General features: G+C 36.5%; 3 protein-coding genes and 1 pseudogene across 5 annotated transcripts; 2 read left to right on the top strand and 2 right to left on the bottom strand.

Annotated features, from left to right (window-relative positions):
- Window positions 1-455: 455 nt before the first annotated feature.
- Window positions 456-6,027, top strand: LOC147296153 (pentatricopeptide repeat-containing protein At5g66520 pseudogene; annotated as a pseudogene). 2 transcript variants are annotated; one of them, XR_015119869.1, is made up of 2 exons: window positions 456-2,382; window positions 5,944-6,027. The product of XR_015119869.1 is annotated as a pentatricopeptide repeat-containing protein At5g66520 pseudogene, transcript variant X1 (transcript). The 2 variants fall into 2 exon arrangements; XR_015119870.1 differs by lacking the exon at window positions 5,944-6,027 and adding an exon at window positions 2,559-2,671.
- LOC147296154 (oligopeptide transporter 1-like) lies at window positions 2,700-5,834 on the bottom strand. Its single transcript, XM_086256897.1, has 7 exons — window positions 5,765-5,834; window positions 5,108-5,553; window positions 4,797-4,894; window positions 4,100-4,672; window positions 3,725-3,989; window positions 3,417-3,599; window positions 2,700-3,320 (listed from the first exon to the last, which is right to left on the bottom strand). Exons 1-7 carry the CDS (start codon window positions 5,832-5,834, stop codon window positions 2,700-2,702), a joined length of 2,256 nt encoding a protein of 751 aa, XP_086113023.1.
- A 952-nt stretch (window positions 6,028-6,979) lies between the features above and the next one.
- LOC147296152 (oligopeptide transporter 1-like) lies at window positions 6,980-10,345 on the bottom strand. The gene is made up of 7 exons (XM_086238925.1): window positions 10,205-10,345; window positions 9,472-9,917; window positions 9,279-9,376; window positions 8,562-9,134; window positions 8,188-8,455; window positions 7,899-8,081; window positions 6,980-7,781 (listed from the first exon to the last, which is right to left on the bottom strand). Exons 1-7 carry the CDS (start codon window positions 10,248-10,250, stop codon window positions 7,161-7,163), a joined length of 2,235 nt encoding a protein of 744 aa, XP_086095051.1. The 5' UTR covers window positions 10,251-10,345; the 3' UTR covers window positions 6,980-7,160.
- A 5,986-nt stretch (window positions 10,346-16,331) lies between these two features.
- LOC147296151 (uncharacterized) lies at window positions 16,332-20,300 on the top strand. The gene is made up of 9 exons (XM_086230118.1): window positions 16,332-16,641; window positions 17,017-17,199; window positions 17,524-17,650; window positions 17,758-17,847; window positions 17,972-18,171; window positions 18,766-18,861; window positions 18,951-19,044; window positions 19,275-19,394; window positions 20,043-20,300. The coding sequence occupies exons 1-9, from the start codon at window positions 16,456-16,458 to the stop codon at window positions 20,144-20,146; spliced, it is 1,200 nt and encodes a 399-aa protein (XP_086086244.1). The 5' UTR covers window positions 16,332-16,455; the 3' UTR covers window positions 20,147-20,300.
- Window positions 20,301-20,641: the final 341 nt, after the last annotated feature.

Genomic DNA, 20,641 nt, shown 5'->3' with positions numbered 1-20,641 from the left:
AAAATCTTGGTATTTAATGACTTTGGTGGGTTGATAATGTTACGCTTACTTATTATTTGATAATATTATGTTGTGAGACTATAAATCAGTTGCATTCGTCAAGTAGAATGTGAGGTTTGAGTTCAATAGTATTTCAATGATGGAACCAACCATAAGTACATAACTTCAAATTGATACCTATATGGGTTTTGTGGTCTAAGAATACTTAATCCCTTATCCCTTTTTGCATAGTGAAAGATAAGTATACGTTCATCTCCATCCTATTTTGGCACATGTAAAAAGGATATAATGGTCTTTTATCTATGCAAGCATGGTAAGTTTTCCAACTTTCAGGAGTCATTTTACATTTTTACTAATGGGTTTCAATGTCATTACTTAATTTATGGAATGTTAGATAAAGCCATATAAGCGTTGTTTTGAACATCAATGTTACGCCAACCTTATATAAATGCGAAGGCCGAAGCTTTACAACTGAAAAAACTGTTTTTTCTCCCTTGATGAATTGAAATGCTTTCTGCTCTCACTTCCCTCCAGCTTCCTCTTAACCACACTCAGACACCCATTTCACAGAACCTCACAACCCACCTTCTTCACAGCTTCAGCTCCCCATTTGAGCTCAAACAACTCCATGCCCACCTCATCAAAACCAACACTCCTCTCACTTCCCTCCCTCTCACTCGAATCGCCTTCGCTTGCTCCCTCACTCCCAGTTTCTCTTACGCCCAAAAAATTTTCAAACACATGGAGAAGCCCGAGATTGTAGCGTGGAATTCGTGCTTGAAAGCCTTCGCGGAAGGAAACAATCCCATTGATGCAATTATGCTTTTTTATCAGTTGCGGTGTTTTCATGTTTTTCCTGATAGTTTTACTCTGTCTTTTGTTCTAAAGGCGTGCACGCGTTTGTTGAATGTTTTCAATGGCAGAGTTTTACATGGGTATGTGGAGAAACTTGGGTTTCGGTCGAATTTGTTTTTGATGAATATGATTTTGAATTTGTATGCCTTGTGTGGGGAAGTGCGTGATGCTGGGTTGCTGTTTGAGAAAATGTCGCAGCGAGATGTTGTAACGTGGAATATAATGATAACCCAGTTGGTAAAGAGGTGTGATATTAAGGGAGCATATGATTTGTTTTTGCGGATGCCCCATAGAAGCGTGAGGTCATGGACGTTAATGATTGCGGGGTTTGTCCAATGTGGGAAGCCTAAGGAGGCTATTAGTCTATTTTTGGAGATGGAAGAGGCCGGTGTGAAGCCAAATGAGGTGACAGTAGTGGCTGTTCTTGCAGCCTGTGCTGATTTGGGTGACTTGGATTTGGGTAGGAGAATTCATGAGTACTCAAACCAAAGTGGGTTTAGCAGAAATGTTCGCGTTTCTAACACTTTGATCGAGATGTATGTCAAATGTGGATGCTTGGAGGATGCCTGTGCAGTTTTTGATGGGATGAAAGAACGAACGGTTGTGTCATGGTCAGCTATGATTGCAGGGCTTGCCATGCATGGACAAGCTGAGGAAGCTTTGAGACTTTTCTCTAAGATGATTCAGGCAGGCATGGATCCGAATGATATTACCTTCATTGGACTCTTGCATGCTTGTAGTCACATGGGGTTTGTAGATGAGGGTCGTAAATTCTTCACCAGCATGACTAAAGATTATGGTATAATTCCTAGAATTGAGCATTATGGTTGTATGGTTGATCTTTTGAGTCGGGCAGGGCTCCTTCAAGAGGCCCATGAGTTTATCATGAATATGCCTATCAAGCCTAATAGTGTTGTATGGGGAGCTCTCCTTGGTGGATGCAAAGTTCACAGAAATATTGAACTGGCTGAAGAAGCAATAAAGCACCTTTCTGAGTTGGATCCACTTAATGATGGATACTATGTGGTTTTGTCAAACATTTATGCAGAAGCACAACAGTGGGAAGACACAGCGAGAGTGAGAAAACTAATGAGAGATCGAGGGGTGAAGAAGACACCTGGGTGGAGTTCAATCACAGTAGATGGAGTGGTTCATGAGTTTGTTGCTGGGGATGAAACCCATCCTCAAGCTCAGGAGATCATACAAATGTGGGAGAAACTACTTGAAAAAATGAAGCTGAAGGGTTATGTGCCTCACACTTCAGTTGTTCTGCTAGACATAGAAGAGGATCAGAAGGAAAAATTTCTCTATCGCCATAGTGAGAAATTAGCACTGGTTTTCGGGTTGATGAACACGAAAGCTGGAACACCAATTCGAATTATGAAGAATCTTCGGGTTTGTGAGGACTGTCATGCTGCTTTGAAACTTATATCAGCAATTGTTGATAGGGAGATAGTTGTGCGTGACCGGAACAGGTTCCATAGTTTCAAAGATGGTTCTTGTTCCTGCAGGGATTACTGGTAGCAGGTACTAGCTATTGAATAACATTATACATGTCAACTAACATCTTTTTCAAAGACATTGAATTGTAGATTATATGCTGCTTATCTCAGTTTTAAAGCGTGGTTGCATACACTAGCTTCAAATTATGAAAAATAAATGAATTATTTAACTAAAGTAATTCAAACTTATTAACTGTACAGCTTCATCTATACCAATCTGCCATGACGCATCATCATCACCGTTAAAAAAACACTAGATTCTAGCGACTAGAAGAACTGGACTATGATTTGCAAAACTACATGAGAATAAAGTAATAAACACTTGAAGGGTTTTGAAGCATCTCAAAGAACTGGACACCCTTTGGCTACAATCCCTGGAGCTGTGGGGCACTTAGCCAATGGACAATGGTCATAATTTGCCAGACCCCACCACGTTGGACCCATAATATTTCTAGATTGAAGGGTAAAATATAGAATAACTGCCGTAAAGGCCACACCAGCATCCAAAGCAGCTGATAGGATATAGTTATGCCTAGACCACCACCCCTTATACTTTCTGTATACATGGGTGTTAAACACAAATCCAACAACAAACCATGATATATAGTTTACAGCTCTAGCTGGTGGCATGTAAGCTGTTGCTCCAAGGATGGTAGGCATGTTTATGAGCTTAATCCACTTTTGGTTGGGGAATTTCCGAGACAGCAGCCAACCCGGAATTGGTGAAAGTAAGCCGATGAGGAAGAACCAGTTCATCCCTGGGTAGATTCCATGGTTAGTGAACATTCTGAGTGGGCCTATGACTCCCCATATGATTGAAGCATTGTAGAACACATCATCACCAGGACATGTCCATGGACTTCCATCTGGCAACTTTGATGGATCACAGATGTTCTCAACAGTGCTGAGAAGCCACCAAGATGTGCCAAAGTAGGCACTTGTAGCAGCCAGTGTTCCAGCTAACTGAAGATACAAAAAGGTAAAAAAGCACATATCAGCAATTACACCAGAAATATGAACAACAATGAAAACAAATGTTGATGTTATCATTATAATTACCTGCACAATAAACATATCTACAGGAGGGACCTTCATATAGTGACCCAATTTGAAGTCTTGTAGAAACATGATTGCTTGTGACATGCTGATATAGCCATAGGTCTTGAAAGTCACATTAGCAAGAGGCCTCCCTGGGTAGAGATACCCAATAATTAGCTCTGTAATCACGTTAAGCCCGGGTTGCTGCAGATTAAATACAATTAAATGAGAAATCGAAACTTATGAGTCTTTAGGACCAAATTTGCAACAAATTATGCAGAACCTGGTCATAGAGTTGCATATTTAATGTTTTCTGGGGATGACCATACCAGGTTTGTTGTGGCATAGATAATGCCGATGGGTAAGGTGAAAGCTAGTGCAATGCCACAAGCTAGTAAAACTCCCCACCATGGAAGTTGGAGCTGTTTTTCGAAACCTTCACAATTATAGATGGAAAGGCCAACCATTAAAACAAGCATGATGTGGAACCACCATTGAGGTACTGGTGCATAGTTCTTCATTAGTCTTGTGTGGATGTCACTGAGCTGATCTTTCACTGTACTAGTTGTCTTCTTCCACATTGTCCAGACTTCTCTATTCGATCATGCATGTCACATGAAGGGAAGAAACAATGAAATTAGCTCTAAGGAAATACTAATGTAGAGTTTAAAGTAAAAGTACTCATGTCCAAATTAAAAGCTTACTTTCCATGGAAGAGTGCAACATGTGTAATGGTAGCCATTAGAGTGGCAAAGCTCCACCCATAATTGAAGGCAAAGTAGACACAGAGATAGAGCTTACTATAACTATTATACCCCTCCATATCAATGTCGAACGTTTTCTGATCCAGAACTCGGGAAAGGTTATAGGTCTGACCAGTGGAGTCAAAAGTATGAGAGGAGAAAAATGGAAACTTCTTAGCATCATATGCATTGGACCAATAAGCAATGGGGTTGACAATGTAGAAAATCAAGATAAAACCAACGAACATGTTGACAATTGCATATCCGGGATAGGCTAATGGACTGGTTAAGAAGGCAGCAATAGTGGACCAATCGAGGGCAATCGAGCCAATGCCAAGGCCACTGAGGCCAGAACCAATCTGTTGTGCGGTGATGGAGTCCTTTGATATCCAACAAACAAAGGAGAGAGCAGTTATGGAGGGGAAGAAATAGCCTGGAATAATGTAGTAAGCAAAGCTGCATGTGAAAACCATGGAGAAGAACTGCAGCCTAGTACGGCCTCCCTTGGGTCTCTTCTCCTTCTCATGCAATGCCCTGCGCAAGTTCAAATCATAAACTTGTTCACTAAGAAAAAAAGATACTTGGAGAAGAAAGCTATTGAATTTTAAGTGGCTAGATTGATTCAATATGACAAATGGGAAAGGGGATGGAAAAGCACCTGAATAGAGAGACCTGAACCAGATTTCCAGGCCACCACATATAAGGGGAGTCAACAAGGTATTTTCTGAATAACCCTGCCCATCCATATCCAAGCAACTGAAAAATTCATTCACATGCAAAACATGAATTTCGCGACATTGATACATAGAGTAATGCTACATTTATCACAGTTTTTTTACCATATTGTTATCACATTTCTAACCAAGATGAGACCCACCTCTATTACAAATGTGATACGTACTAACCTGATACAAAAAATATGGTACAAATAGTTTTATTAGAGAAAAAAAAAAAAAAAAAAAACTTAACCTGAGTGGTTTGTGCTAACAAGAAGGCTGCTGCAATATGCAGATTCCTGTGGTAGAAAGCCTTGACAATTGTGATAATATTAACAGCATAAACGCTGTTTGATCCCGAGTTGGCAAATATGGTGATTAACGCATGTTCTTTCATGTTGAAAGGCCCCGGATTCAATGAAAACGACCATTTACAAAACGGGACTCTGAATCGTTTTGTTGGAAGGGTTGCAGCCATTAACTTCCCAAGAGGGAGGACGAGAATTTGCGCCGAGATTGAAGAAACATATAGCTGATTTTGGCGGTACCCGAAAAACTGGTTGAGGAAAGCAAGAAGGGTGCAAGATAATAGCCCAAGAACCCATGTACGGAATGTCAAGGTTGGCTGTGTAGGGTCATCGGTGGGAGGAACTGTTAGCCTGACTTGCTCAATTGGGGAATCATTCACTTCATCACATGCTTCATGAACAAATTGACAACACCATACATGTTAACAACACTTCATTCACAGTTTGACAATATAAAATATATTATAACTAAATCATTTCTACATATCATACACATTGCACACATTTCATCATATATACAACAGGAAAAATAGCATGCACACATTTCATCATAGAAATCCATTGAGATCTAAGGAGCACTACGGCAAGCTAGGGGGACTTACCAACAACGTCGATGCTTGATTGAGGCAACTTTGCTTGATCTGGGTCTCCATTCTCGACGTGGACTGTCATCCTCTCTCTCTCTCTCTCTGTCTCTCTGTTAATGGCTAGTTGTTTCTTGTTTAGTTTCTGCTGTGCACAAGCTCGCAGTGATACATGATCTACTCGGTTTCTTTTTCAGGAAGCTAGGGAATAAAATTATTTGGAACACACTTACTGATCACTTTAGGGTATCTATATTATAGAAGTGAGACTCACTTATGTATAAGTAAGTGGGTCTTATCTCTATCTATTAGAGACATGGACAGCAAAGAGCTAGATGAGAAATTGTGGTCCGAATAGCAACACTGTTTCAAGAAACCGGATTTTTTGCCTATAGTCTGGTGCATGTGGCCTAAACTCTGGTGTAATGCAGTAATGGTCAAAGACAACCATCTAAATTTGGCTACATTATATATGTAAGTATGTAACGTGGCAATTAATCCTTATTTTCTACTCGAGTATTATTGCAAATAGCGTCATACTTAACTCAGCCACCTGTCTCATTAATTTTGGATTTCAGGTGATGTAATTAAGTTTTTTGTTTGTGAGAATTAATCAGATAGATGCACATTTAACCTCATTGCCATTGATTTCTAGTTTGTGAGAATTTTTTGAGATGTAAGGATATCAATTAGGGTTTATGGTTGTAGAATGGGAACAAAATTTGCATATAAATTTTAATATCTTTGTATGGAATTTGTTAAAGACTGAATAGCCCATGAAAGGCTTTTAGTTTTTAATGTTTTGGTGGGTTAATATTGGCCCGTTACCAAATTATTGGACAATCCATGTTAGATGTCGCTAGTAAGAAAAACTCAAAGTCAAGCATCCACATCCACCTAATCAATTATCATTTTATGTATGTTTCTATGTGTACCCCAATTTACTCGAGACACCCCAATTTGCTCGAGATACCCCCATTTGCTAAGACCAAAAAGAAAGTGTACCCCTATTTGCTCAAGAAACCCCGTCTATTTGTTTTTTCAAATCTTCCACTTTCGTCCTCCAAACAAATTAAAACTAATTGAAAAATATGACGTATAATATTTTGTTTTCTTTTGTGAAACAGATTCTTAGATTCACGGTTCACCACAGCAACAAATTAGTGCCAGTTTTTGGGTTACAGAGAGTTTTAAAGCAGGTTCTGATTCATTAGCTTCAAATTGTGAAAATAATTAAGAAAAATTATTTATTCACAGAAGAGTGAAATCAAAATCTGCAAAGTAATTCAAACCAACTATACAGTAGCTTCATCTTGATAATAAGCCATGATGATCAGTTCCCATCATCATCAAGACTAGAATAACTGGAGAATTACATGGGCATACATTCTAGCTAGGAGGGTTTTGAAGCATCTCAAAGAACTGGACAGCCTTTGGCCACTACCCCAGGTGCTGTGGGACACTTAGCCAATGGACAATGGTCATCATTGTCCAGACCCCACCATCTTGGGCCCATTATGTCCTTGGATTGAAGGGTGAAATATAGAAGAACTGCCATAAAGGCCACACCAGCATCCAAAGCAGCTGATAGAATATAGTTATGCCTAGCCCACCACCCCTTGTACTTTCTATAAACATAGAAGTTAAAGAAAATTCCAACTGCTAACCATGTCAAGTAGTTCACAGCTCTAGCTGGTGGCATGGACCCTGTTGCTCCAAGAATGATAGGCATATTTATGAGCTTAATCCACCTTTTGTTGGGGAATTTGAGAGACAGCAGCCAAACAGGAACAGGTGCAAGCAAGCCAATGATGAAGAACCAGTTCAATTCTGGGTAGACTCCCAGGTTAGTGAACATTCTTTTTGGGCCTATCACTCCCCATATGATTGAAGCATTGTAGAACACATCATCACCAGGGCATGTCCATGGACTTCCCTCTGGCAACTTTGATGGATCACAGATGTTGTCTATAGTTGAGAGAAGCCACCAAGATGTGCCAAAGTAGACACTTGAAGCAACTACTGTTCCAACTAACTGAAAGATGCAAAAAGGGAAAACATATAACATTTAATTAGTCATCATATATATCAGAAATATATGAACAACAATAAAAGTAAATTTCGCTATTAAGCCTATTATTGATTTATTTACCTGCACAACAAACATGGACTTGGGAGGGATCTTCATATAGTGGCCTAATTTGAAGTCACCAAGAAACATGAGTGCTTGTGACATGCTGATATAGCCATAGGTCTTGAAAGCCACATTAGCAAGAGGTTTCCCTGGGTAGATGTACCCAATAACTAGCTCTGTAATCACGTTAAGCCCTGGTTGCTGCACAATAAGTACAATTAAATGAGAAACCGCAACTTAATATGACTCTTTTTGGACAAAATTTGCAACTAATTATGCAGAACATTGTATCTGGGGATGACCATACCATATTTGTTGTGGCTTGAATGATGCCAATGGGTAAGGTGAAAAAAAGTGCAATGCCACAAGCCATTAAAACTCCCCACCATGGAAGTTGGAGCTGTTTGCCGAAACCTTCACAAGCAAAGATGGCAGAACCAACCATTAAAACAAGGATGGTGTGGAACCACCACTGAGGGACTGCTGCATAGTTCTTCTTCATTAATCTTGTGTGGATGTCACCAAGCTGATCTTTCGCTGTACTAGTTGTCTTTTTCCACATTGTCCAGATTTCTCTGTTCATGCATGTCACATAAAGGAAAAAAACCAATGAAAAGGTTATTAGCTCTAAAGAAACATTGCATTGCATGTTGAAGTTGAAGTGTTGTTGGAAAAACTTACTTTCCATGGAAGAGTGCAACATGCGAAATAGTAGCCGTCAGAGTAGCAAAGCTCAACCCATAAGTGAAGGCAAAGAAGGTACTGAGATAGAGTTTACTGTAACTGTTATACCCTTCCATATCAATACCGAAATTTTTCTGATCCAGAACTCGAGAAATGTTATAGGTCTGGCCAGTGGAGTCGAAAGTGTGTGAGGAAATTATTGGAAACTTCCTAGCATCATATGCATTGGTCCAATAAGCAATGGGGGTAACAATGTAGAGAATCAAGACAAAACCAATTAAGATGTTAATAGTTGCAAATCCTGGTGTGGCTAATGGGCTGCCTAAGAAGCCAGCAATAGTGGACCAATCAAAGCCAAAGGAACCAATGCCAAGGCCATGGACGCCAGAACCAATCTGTTGGGCAGTGATGGAGTCCTTCCATATCCAACAAACAAAGGAGAAAGCAGATATAGAGGGGAAAAGATAACTTGGAACAATGTAGTAAGCAAAGCTGCATATGAAAACCATGAAGAAGAACTGCAGCCTAGTACGGCCTCCCTTTGGTCTCTTTTCCTTTTCATGCAATGCCCTGCAGTTCAAATCATAAATTTGTTCAGAATTATAGAGTAATACACAGAATCTTAAATTATATTAAACAAAAAAAGAAAGGTATTCAATTTTAGGTGGCTAAATGGATTCAATATGACAGATGGGAAAATGGATGGAAAAGTACCTGAATAGAGAGACTTGAACCAGATTTGCAGGCCACCACATATAAGGGGAGTCAACAAGGTATTTTCTGAATAGCCCAGCCCACCCATACCCAAGCATCTGAGAATTTCATACGCATACACTGAACATGAATTTCCCACCATAAAGTAACACTGATTATATATAGTTAGTTAACCGTTGGGGTCCAAATTTACCTGAGTGGTTTGTGCTAACAAAAAGGCTGCTGCAGGATGCAGTTTCCTGCGGTAGAAAGCCATAACAATTGTGATAATGTTAACTGCATAAACGCTGTTTGACCCCGAGTTGGCGAATATGGTGATTAACACATGCTCTTTCAGGTTGAAAGGCCCCGGATTCAATGAAAACGACCATTTTGTAAATGGGACGTGGAATTGTTTCGTTGGGAGAGTTGCAGCCATCAACTTCCCGAGAGGGAGGACGACGATTTGTGCCGAGACTGAAGAAATATACAGCTGATTTTGGCGGTACCCGAAAAATTGGTTGACAAAGGCCAGAACGGAGCATGATAATATCCCAAGAACCCATGTACGAAATGTCAAGGTTGGCTGTGAAGAGTCATCGGTGGTTGGAACCGTCAGCCTAACTTGCTCAATTGGGCAATCATTTACTTCATCATCCACTGCACCAACACATTGACAACATTGCAGATCAAAATGCTAAATATTGCTGGATCTTAGGCAGTGTCATTTGACCCCATTTAAACTTGCTAAATTTGCATTTCTTCATATAAGAAGACTTCATGAATATAATTGGACAAACACATACAACTTTTAACATACACAAAGCATATATATGCATATATGTTTGTATGTCTGTATACACATACAAACACATTTCATCCAATCTTACATTACCATAAGCATATACAACACAGAAAACCAAGTACTACTGGCTAAGAAGACTAACCAGGCAACTTTGTTTCGGGGCCTCCATCCTCGATATAACCCGGCATCTCTCTCTCTCTCCTCAGACAAAGAATGCCAGCCAAACCCACCAAATGCTGCAACACAGACCACTATTTTATAATCACATGATAGTTAGTTTTTTTGTTTTGTTTATGCGGTGTACACAAGCTTGCAGTGAAACCGACTGTGCTTTTTTACAGGTATAAAGCAATGCAGGTAGTTTCTTTTTCAAGAAACCGGTTTTTTTGGCTAATTGCTGTGGTGTCATGCTGTAAGGGTCAACGACTTTTTTTTTTTGGCCAAGGGTCAAAGACTTACAACCATCTAAATTTGGCTATGCAGTAATTTGTGCGAGTAATTTGTACATTTTAAATCTTCCAAGAATTCTAATACATGTTCTTGGGTAAAAAATAATCTAGACTATTACTACTATATGTAAACAAGATGAGGCAAATTAGAGGAAAGTGAATCTAGGCTTAGTTTGGGATTGTTGTGAGAAAAAACAGCTTTAAAGTAAAGCAGCTATGAAGTAAAGTCAGCTATGAAGTAAAGCAGTTGAGTGTTTGGTAAACTATATTTTCAAAAGTGCTGTGAGTATAAAAAGCAGTATGAAGGTGTTTGGTAAATTGTAATGTAAAACTGCCGTGGCTATTTATAATTACTAAAATGAGAGTATTATGGGTAAAATAAAATTTTCATTGTTGATGTGATTCACTGCAGCTTTCAAAAGCACCTACAAACTTGCTTTCTATTTTTTATGTGGGGAGTTGAGAATTGTGGGACAAAACACTTTTTTATTTTTTTTACCAAACACTAAAACTGTTGTGGGTGATTGAGAATTGTCATCCATCGCAACTTTTGGGTCCTCCACAACAATCCCAAACGGGACCCTAGACTGCTTATTGGCCCCAAAGGGAAAAAAAAAAAAAACACGAAAAATATGAAAAACGGTAAGAAAAAAAAAAAAAAACATACATGAAAAATATGATACTCTGGACCTTCTTTGTTAACAATGTGTGGTGGATTAGTGGATATGGATTCCAATTTTCGGGGTTGACAGCTAATTGATTAAAATCAGTGGGCAGTTGAAAATATGAAATTATGGGACTAATTAAAAGCTGTTATGACTTCCATATCAAGTGATGATGCATGCGTTCGGTCCATTAATTAGTCAACTTCTTTGGAAGCTGGCACTGGTAGAGTAGAGATCTGAGTTGTGAGTGTGACTCTATTCAAATGAAGATCTGAGTTGTGAGAGTGACTCTATTCAAATGATTTCTTACCCGGCCATGACTGCATGAGAGATGACTACCAAAAGGCATATCTAGAATTATAGATTATTATATGTGCCACCTGTTTTAGTTTAAGGCATGTTCACATTCAATAGCTCAAATCTGCAAAACCTAGAATTATAGATTATTATATGTGCCACATGAAATAAAATGAATTATTCAATTACAGAAGACCAAAACCTCAATCTGCAAAGTAAGCCAAACTAATTAAATGTACAGCTTCATCTTCACCAATCTGCTATGAAGAATACCATTTAACATATAAACATATTAGCATTGAAAAAATCTATATCTAATAATAAAAAAGTGAATTCATCAAGATTTAAGAGTTAAAAATGTGTTTATTTACCGTACTGGAATTTTCGATGGTGATCCTACGAACGGTCAACATCATCATCAACACTAGACAAAGAAATGTTGCAAGTACACGAAGTATGCTACTTATTTTTTGTCCTGTTTCTGCAGTACACGTACACAAGCTTTGTTGTGCTTTTACAAATAAAGCAATGCTGGTAGTTTCTTTTTGAAGAAATGAGTTTTTTTACCCTAAACTCTGCTGTCATGAAGATTAGTCAAAAGCCATAACCATGTAAACTAGGATTCAAATACTTCATTAGGAGTTAAACTCACGGGTGGCAGTGTGGCACACTCACAAAAACATGAATTGAACTTAAAATTATGATTTTTAATTAAAATATTTTTTGTAATATATTTCTATGATCAATATTTAATACTATGATTTTAGAAAGAAACAAAGAAGGGAGAGCAAAACCTTAATTAGTTTAGTAGATAGAATATTCCTTAAAATAATGTAGAAAATACAGATTCACGAGCCGGCCAACACCCCACAATAATTCTAAAAGTCGCTTTTATTAGTCGATTAAGGAACTCGTAGAATTAAGGGCATTCTTTAATTTCAGCTGGCCATACATTATTATTATTGCACTAGTTGTCCATGTTAAATTCCACTACCATAAGAAATCAAAGTCAAGCATCCCACCCACCTAATCTGGGCTCATTTATTTCAGTTCTCATCTTTATCATGTTGTGCCCAACTTGCAAGTAATAATAAATAAAAAACAAATAAATGAACATGCTAGCTAGTGAAAGATGGAGAGGCATAAATTATACATGCAGGCCCATCCTACTGATCATTATCTTTTCAAGCATGAAATAATGGACGTACTGTCACTTGGGATTTCCTATCTTGGTGGCTCAGTGCCCATGTCAGCATGATACACACCTATGAACAAGTGGGTTTCTGTTACATGACCCAAATTTTGGAATTGGCCATTTGGGTTGATTATTGCTGCTACTGGGTACTCTGAGTAGCAGATTAGCAGTGATTACTGACTTCTCATCTGTCAAAACTTTAACCTTTGTGACAAAGACAATGCAGGGAAGGACAGGATTTCAACTTCATTGGGGAATGGAATGGCAATTAATCAACTGCTCTTAGAAGTGCTGGTGAAGATGATTACTGGGACTTGGGATAAGATACCATGTCAATGATAAAATGATTTGTCTTACTTGTTGGTGGTTGGAGATGCTCCTGCTTTGCTGTGGATTGTGATAATTTCAATTTTTCATAATGCGTTCTGATGAAAAATAAAATAATTTGCTAATTTGTATCTTAAAGTTAAAAGAGGTTCTATATCCTCTCTGCCTCCACAAATATCTTTTGATGGGTGAGTTTGGGAAATTCCAACATAAGGATAGTCCGGTTTCTTCTTTTTTGGTACACTGGAGATAGTTCGGTTTCTTCAAATTTAGTAATTAAAGAAAACATCCGATATATTTCAATATAAGTAATGGTTATAGTGATTTAGAGATGTTGTAAGTAATTGGCCAAAAATAAAGAGATGTTGTAAGTAACCTCTATAAAAGAATTTACGTACTCACACTTATTAACTATTCACTTAATTTTTTTATTATGTGAATCATTCAATTTGTATGTAAAAAATCAATTGACGGACGTGAGTGCGTGCTAAAGAAGTAAAGAACTAGTATATTGTAAAGACTTGTAGGCTTTGTACTTTAATTGGCCAACATATTTAGCCTTACACCTCAAGTCACAGGTTCGAAACTCAACTCTCTCAATATTATTGAATTAAAGATTTAAAAGAATTAAAAAAATAAAAAATTATGATTAAATACTAAATATCAATAGTTTTTCAATAAAACAGCAATATATTAATTTTTTTTAGTTTAGATACTAATCTAGAGTAAGACATTTTGGATTAAGTCACAAATTTGTTTGCTATACAGTTGTAACTGTTTCAAATTCATAAAAATTCAAAATTTATAAGAATTTAATGCTTTTGATTTAGGTTTAGGAGATGAAGTCCTATAACCCAAAGACTAAATATTAAAGTTTAAACCTTGCAAATATTGAAAAAATAACAAATCAATAAAAAAGTTATGACTATTAGACAGTCACAGCTCGGTATAACTATGTTTTTTAAATTAGTACTTAAACTGAAATTTAGTATCCAAAATAAAATGATATAATCATTTTAGTAATTCAAATGAAAAAATATTGCAATTTAGTACTTAAAGTCAACAGACCTTTAAAAAAAAAAAACTGTATATAGCCGATTCATTTAGAGCATGTACAATGGCTTTTTGCTATATGCTATATGTTATGCTATATGCTATATTTAGCATGACTTTTAGCTTTTAGCATTTAGCAATAGCTTTTGTGTTTTTTGCTCCAATGACACAAAAGCTATTGGTACTTATTTAAATTAGTACAAAATCTCATTTAAATTAGTACTTAAACTGAAATTTAATATTCAAAGTGACATGATTTAACCATTTTAGTAATTCAAATGAAAAAATATTACAATTTAGTACTTAAAGTCAACAGACCTTAAAAAAAAAAAAAAAAAAAAGCTGTATATAGCCGATTCATTTAGAGCATGTACAATGGCTTTTTGCTATATGCTATATGGTATATGCTATATGCTTTGCTATATGCTATATGCTATGCTATATGCTATATTTAGCATGACTTTTAACATTTAGCAATAACTTTTGTATTTTTTGCTCCAATGGCACGAAAGCTATAGTTATATGTTAATTGTTTATATTTTTAATATATATAATTATAAATTAAATTAAATATGTTAAATTATTTTAATAATTATATCATTGTAGATATTTTAATGAGATTTTTAATTTGAGCCCAATATTAAATATATTTAAATATTATTATTTTAATACCCAAATTAATATTTTACTATTTTTCATGTCAAAGTCAAATTTAGGAATTGTAAAATTTGAATACATGGCCAATCAACCCATGACATGCTTGACAGCTGCCCATCCTCATGCCTTTTGCTGCAACTTTTTACATTCATATGAATATCATTTCATCTCTTTCTCCTCGTGGGACCCAACACTTTTTCAACCAATTACTTTCTTTCACTTGGTTTTTTATTTTTTATTTATCCATACTTTTCAAATGGTAGATCTACTCTTTTCTTTAGTTCCTCAATAACAATTACTAAATTTTCTGTTATATATAGTGAAAAATTTAGCAATAGCATATCAAATGCTAAATTTAACTATGCCATTATAGTGAGCTTTTTTATCAATTGTGCTATATTTAGCATATAGTATAGCATTTAGCCATGTCATTGTACATGCTCTTAGGCCTTCCACTATGGTAAGACCCATTTTTTGTGACCCAAAACCCATTTTGGGTCACAAATAGTGTTGTGACCCAATTCTCACTGCAATGATACTGTGACCCATTTTGGGTCACAGTGTTTTATACGTATTTAAAATATAGCTAATATTGATTAAGTGATGTTTAATTTAAAATTTAAAATTTAAATTATAATAAAAATTATTATATTGGTCTTATTTTAATGAGATATTTAAAATAAAGTCAATATTGAATATATTTAGAATTAAAAAAAAAATTCTATAGGTATGTCATCACTAGGGCTTCATCTTTAGCTACCTCCCAAATATTTCCTCTAGGAGCCATGACAAAGAGAAAAAAAAAATTGTGCAAATTTGGTAAACAAAGATTGTAGTTTGTGATGAAAAACTATGAGTGTTGTATAATATATATAGACCTATTTGAGAATATAGCTGTTGGAGGGTTTGAGAAATTTTTATGAATTTTTTTGAAATTTTTTGGCAATTTTTCAGTTATTATTTCAATTTTAAATGATTTTTTAATGATTTTTTTTTTTAAAGCTTGGGCGATCTGGACCATTGATTATCAACGGTCCATTAAACTAGGCCCTTTAATTTCAAACCGGCCACTTTAAAAAAAAAAAGGACAAAAAATGGCAGCCTCAGATCACCAACGGTCATTTAATCTGGACCGTTGGTGATCACCCATCACCATCGCATGCGTCACACCAAAGCAAGTGCCTGACAACTGTTGCAGGCGGGGCCCACCAAATTTTCAGCTGTAGCACACTCTCACTCCTCACGTGGGTGGGCCACTTTTGCAATTGGGTCACAGCCATTTTGGCTCACACTGAGATCCAGATTTAAGTTACACTTTGGGTTACTCCCTCTTTGGGTCACATTTTCCGGCCCATAGTGCTTAAGTGTGAGCCATTTGTGACCCAAAATAAGTTTTGGGTCACATTTTCAGGTGGCATAGTGGAAGGCCTTACAAACTAAGCAATAGCACATAACCCATCTCCCAATCAAAGCCTTGTGCACTAGTTGAACACTTGAACCTGGATCCTACTATCAGAACTGGGCCACGTTCACAGTCATCACTGCGTTTGGCCCACAGTTAATTAAGACAGGCCCATTTTCCTCTTCTTTATCTCTCTCCGCTAAACCCTAAACCCCAATTTTGCAACTGTCACTCTCTTCCACTAAACCCAGAAAGTCAGAAACCCTAACTTTAAAATCAATAACAGTGTGTGGGTGAGAGAGATTGGCAGTGACGAAGATAGTTGGTTAAGAAGTGAAAGAGGAAACGATGTCGTCTGATAATGAAGATACGTCGTCAAATTCAGAGTCTGAAGGAGCAGAGTCTGTGAAAGAGAAATCCACGGGATCGTTGGAGTTTATAAAGAAGCTCTCAGATGTTCCAATGGGGAAACTACCTCCACACCTTGACTTCCAGAGGACACGTGTCGACTGCAAGGCTGATGCTCCCATTCATGTACAATATTTTTTTATTTTTCAGTTTATGTTTTCAGTTTATTTTAATTTGTTTATCAATTTTTTAGAAAACGAAAAAGTTGATTTTTTTTTTTTGGTGGGCTGGCTTGATTGATGCTCATGTTTGTTTTAATTGTTTTTGGGGGATTTTATTTCTCCAATTGGTCACAAGAAAACATAACTCGATTCATGTTTATGCATAGATGTGTATGCACGTATTTGTAGCTGGATATTACTATTCATGCTTAAAATCAGCAATTTGCTTAAGTAGCATAAACCTGCATATCTAAAATTTTAGTTAAACTCTCTTTCATTATTCTCATTATGGCAGTGAGGAGATGGATTGATGGAATTTTTTTTTTCTTGTTGTTTGCAGACTGATACATCACAATATTCTGGTGCTTATGCATCAATGGGAGTCGTTAATAATCCATTGGATAGCTTCAGAGATAACTTTAGAGTTGAAGTGATTCGTCTTACAGAGGATGAAATGGAATTTGATATGATTGGCATTGACCCAGCAATTGCCAATGCCTTCCGGAGAATTCTCATAGCTGAGGTTTGAATTTCTTTATTAAGATATTAAAATTTGTGAATATGCTTGATAAGAATTATGCTTTGCAAAGGTTGATATTGCATACATCATTCTGATGTGTATATGGAAGTTTAGTTTGTGTAAGGGAGGGAGAAGTTCTTTGCTATTCAATTTTTTCTCCCGTTTTGATATGAACGATTATATGAAAATTTATATCTACTTCTCTTAGTTTGTAGTTTTGTACTATCTCTACGATGAATGCTAGGTGTGCTTTTGAGATTTGCATTTGAGTTGGAAGCATATATAATCAATGATGATCCTAAATTTTTTTAATTGATTCAAGTGTAGGTTCCCACCATGGCTATTGAAAAAGTTCTTATTGCAAACAATACATCAGTAATCCAAGATGAAGTGCTTGCCCACAGGTTGGGTCTCATTCCGATCAAGGCTGACCCAAGATTGTTTGAATATGCAGGTTCTTTGGCTTGATATTTCTTTATATAATATCATAATATCTGTTTTATATTATCTCTTATGTTTTTGGGTTACTGAGGTTTTTCACTTTCATATTTTACATTTTAGATATTAATACGGGTACTACGGCAAATGAAAGGAACACCATTGTTTTTAAGCTCCATGTTCGCTGTGAACGAGACGGGCAACGTCTTACAGGTATAGTTCTTGTTCTATATCGGTTACTGTAAAAATAATTATAATATCATTAAGTTTATAAGCCACTCCTTCATGACCGTTGGTGGGAATTTTCTTCTTGATGATTTTGCAATGTATTATGCAGTAAAGTCAAATGAATTGGTTTGGTTGCCAAATGGGAGTGAGTTTCCTTTGGAATCAGAAGATTCAAAGTCGCATTCATCCTCAAAACCAAAAACCTACACATCATTTAGTTGCAGCCAGGATGCCCTGCCAGAATTTTCCAGCAATCCAATCGGCCCCACTAGTGGAGATATTATAATTGCTAAACTGGGCCCTGGTCAGGTAACCCTTTCATTATTTTGTATAGCTCTGTTCATTGCTCAAAAAGCATAGTTAACACTTTCGTCTCTGCAACATAAGCACAGATTCAAGTATTGATAACTGGAGCAATTGACTCCAATTATTAATTGTCTAAAATGCAACTGTAAGTTATTTCAAAAGAGCAAGTGATATGAGAACAGTATAATTTTAATGATCAGCTGATATTATTTCAGCACAGCGCAAGTATTGATAGCTGGAGCAATTGACTCCAATTATTGTTTGACTAAAATGTAACTATAAGTTATTCAGAAATAATATCACTTCTTCATTATACTGTTCTCATATCACTTTCTCTTTTGAAATAAATGGTCTTTGGGTAATATCTTATTTGGTGGAGATTTACCAGGTCAAATAATAAGTCCTGATAGTATCTCATTAGCATAGGTGGAGATTGGGTGAGTTATGAGGGGAGGCCAAAAAGTCTACTTCAGCCTTTTGCATTATGGCCAACTATTATCTTGTCAATTTCAATAGTTATTCTTTCTAGTAGTGAGAGAATGTTTCGTGTTCTTTTGCATTTATTTTTAAAGTGACATTAAGTTTACCACTTCTTAGGAAATTGAACTGGAAGCACATGCTGTTAAGGGCATGGGTAAAACACATGCAAAATGGTCCCCAGTTGCCCCTGCTTGGTATAGGATGCTTCCTGAGGTAAGGGAATGTGGTATTCAGTTTTGCCTCTAACAATGTGAAGATTATTCAGAAGTCATCTTAAAAATTCTGGTTCTTTTTTATTTTAGGTTGTACTATTGCAAGATGTTGAAGATCAGCTGGCTGAGAAACTTGTGGCAACATGCCCAGTTAAAGTGTTTGATATTGAAGATATTGGCCATGGTTAGATGATTTTCCTTTTGTGTTATTTATTGTTTTAGATACTAGACAGTCTAGACTGATAGCAAAGAATTTGTCCAAAAAATGATACAATGATGTGGGTTTGTCCCAATATTTGGAGTATAAAAACTATTACTTGTTATATTTGCACTTGCTTAGAAATACATATTATTTTGCTTTTTATTTTTTTTCATTTTCTGGAGTGCTTGATTGATAATTTGACTGTTTGGCAGGTAGAAAAAGGGCTACTGTAGCCAGACCACGAGCTTGCACACTGTGTAGGGAGTGCATCAGAGAAGGGAAGGAATGGGAGAATTCTGTGTCAATACGGCGTGTTAAGGATCATTTCATTTGTAAGTAATTTCTTTCTTTAATCAAAGCTGGAATTACCAAATTCCTTTGGTTTCTCTTTATTGACAGTGTTCTAAAACTGTAGCTTTAATCCTCGTGGCAAAACTGTAAACATTTCAGTTTCAATGTTTTGATTTGTAAATCCTTGACTTCATTAATTGGATAGTAATTTTCAGTCAACCAGATCCTTTGTACTGGCCTAATTGTTTTTTTCAATTAATCATCTGGTCTCAAAGACTTTAGTTTTTTGATGGTTGATTCTGCACTAATTAGATAATAATTGTTTGGCCAACAGTTGTAAACCCAGTACTTGAAAATTCTGAGCAGGTCTTTGATTTTTACACAAGGTCTAAAATGCGGATACGTCTATATTTGAGTTGTAGATTATATGTGCATAGTTCCTATCCAAAAAGAAAAAACATTATCTAAACATGGTGGTATATGATGAATCTCTAGAAGTCAGAAATTGGGATCATTGTCAGTTAAGACCGTACTAGATTTCTTCGACATCAATGCTTACATCAGGTAGATAATAATTGAAGAGTCCTGTAGGGTTTATGTAGGAGGAAGTTTCAATATAGCACTATTTGTTTCTATTAATGTTTTGAGAATTCTAACTCCCTCTCTCCCTCTCTCCCTCTCTCACACAGTTACCATTGAATCAACTGGGGTATTACCTCCTGAAGTGCTCTTTACTGAAGCTGTGAAGATATTGGAAGACAAGTGTGAACGCGTTATTTCTGATCTTTCTTGATGCTCTATTTTCTGTGTAGAAAGAAAATGAAGCATGAAAGAACTGTAGAATATCTGATTTGTTATATTTATATGTGTTTTATTGAGATCAGAGTCCACATCCCAATATGAGAAGCAATAATCCTTAATTTTCAGTCAGATGGTCGGCTTCAATTTTTCTGTTTTTTCCTTTTGTTAGTTGTCGTACTCCCATGAAGGAGCATATGTGCACTCCATCCCATCCGAGCCTTTTGAGTTTATTTCAACAGTAAGCATTGCAGTGCTGATAGCTTGATAACACTCCTCCCGAATACATTTTGGTGCGCCAATAGCACCTTCCAAAACAAAGAATGAATTTTTACTTTTTTCACCAGGCCTCGCAAATCAAGTGGTCTTTTTTCACGGGAAATGATTTTGGCAATCTGAAAGACTAAAATCAACTATATGCACTCATGTCTAAAAGTGTACCAGATTGCAAGTGGTCATTTTTAGAGTCCCATATCATCTTTCTAATTCA

The sequence above is a fragment of the Dryas octopetala genome, chromosome 1 (genome assembly GCF_963921425.1).
Source record: "Dryas octopetala chromosome 1, drDryOcto1.1, whole genome shotgun sequence".
Lineage (NCBI taxonomy): Eukaryota > Viridiplantae > Streptophyta > Magnoliopsida > Rosales > Rosaceae > Dryas > Dryas octopetala.
The sequence above is the reverse complement of the archived record's forward strand: the minus strand, read 5'-3'. Positions and strand labels throughout refer to the sequence as shown.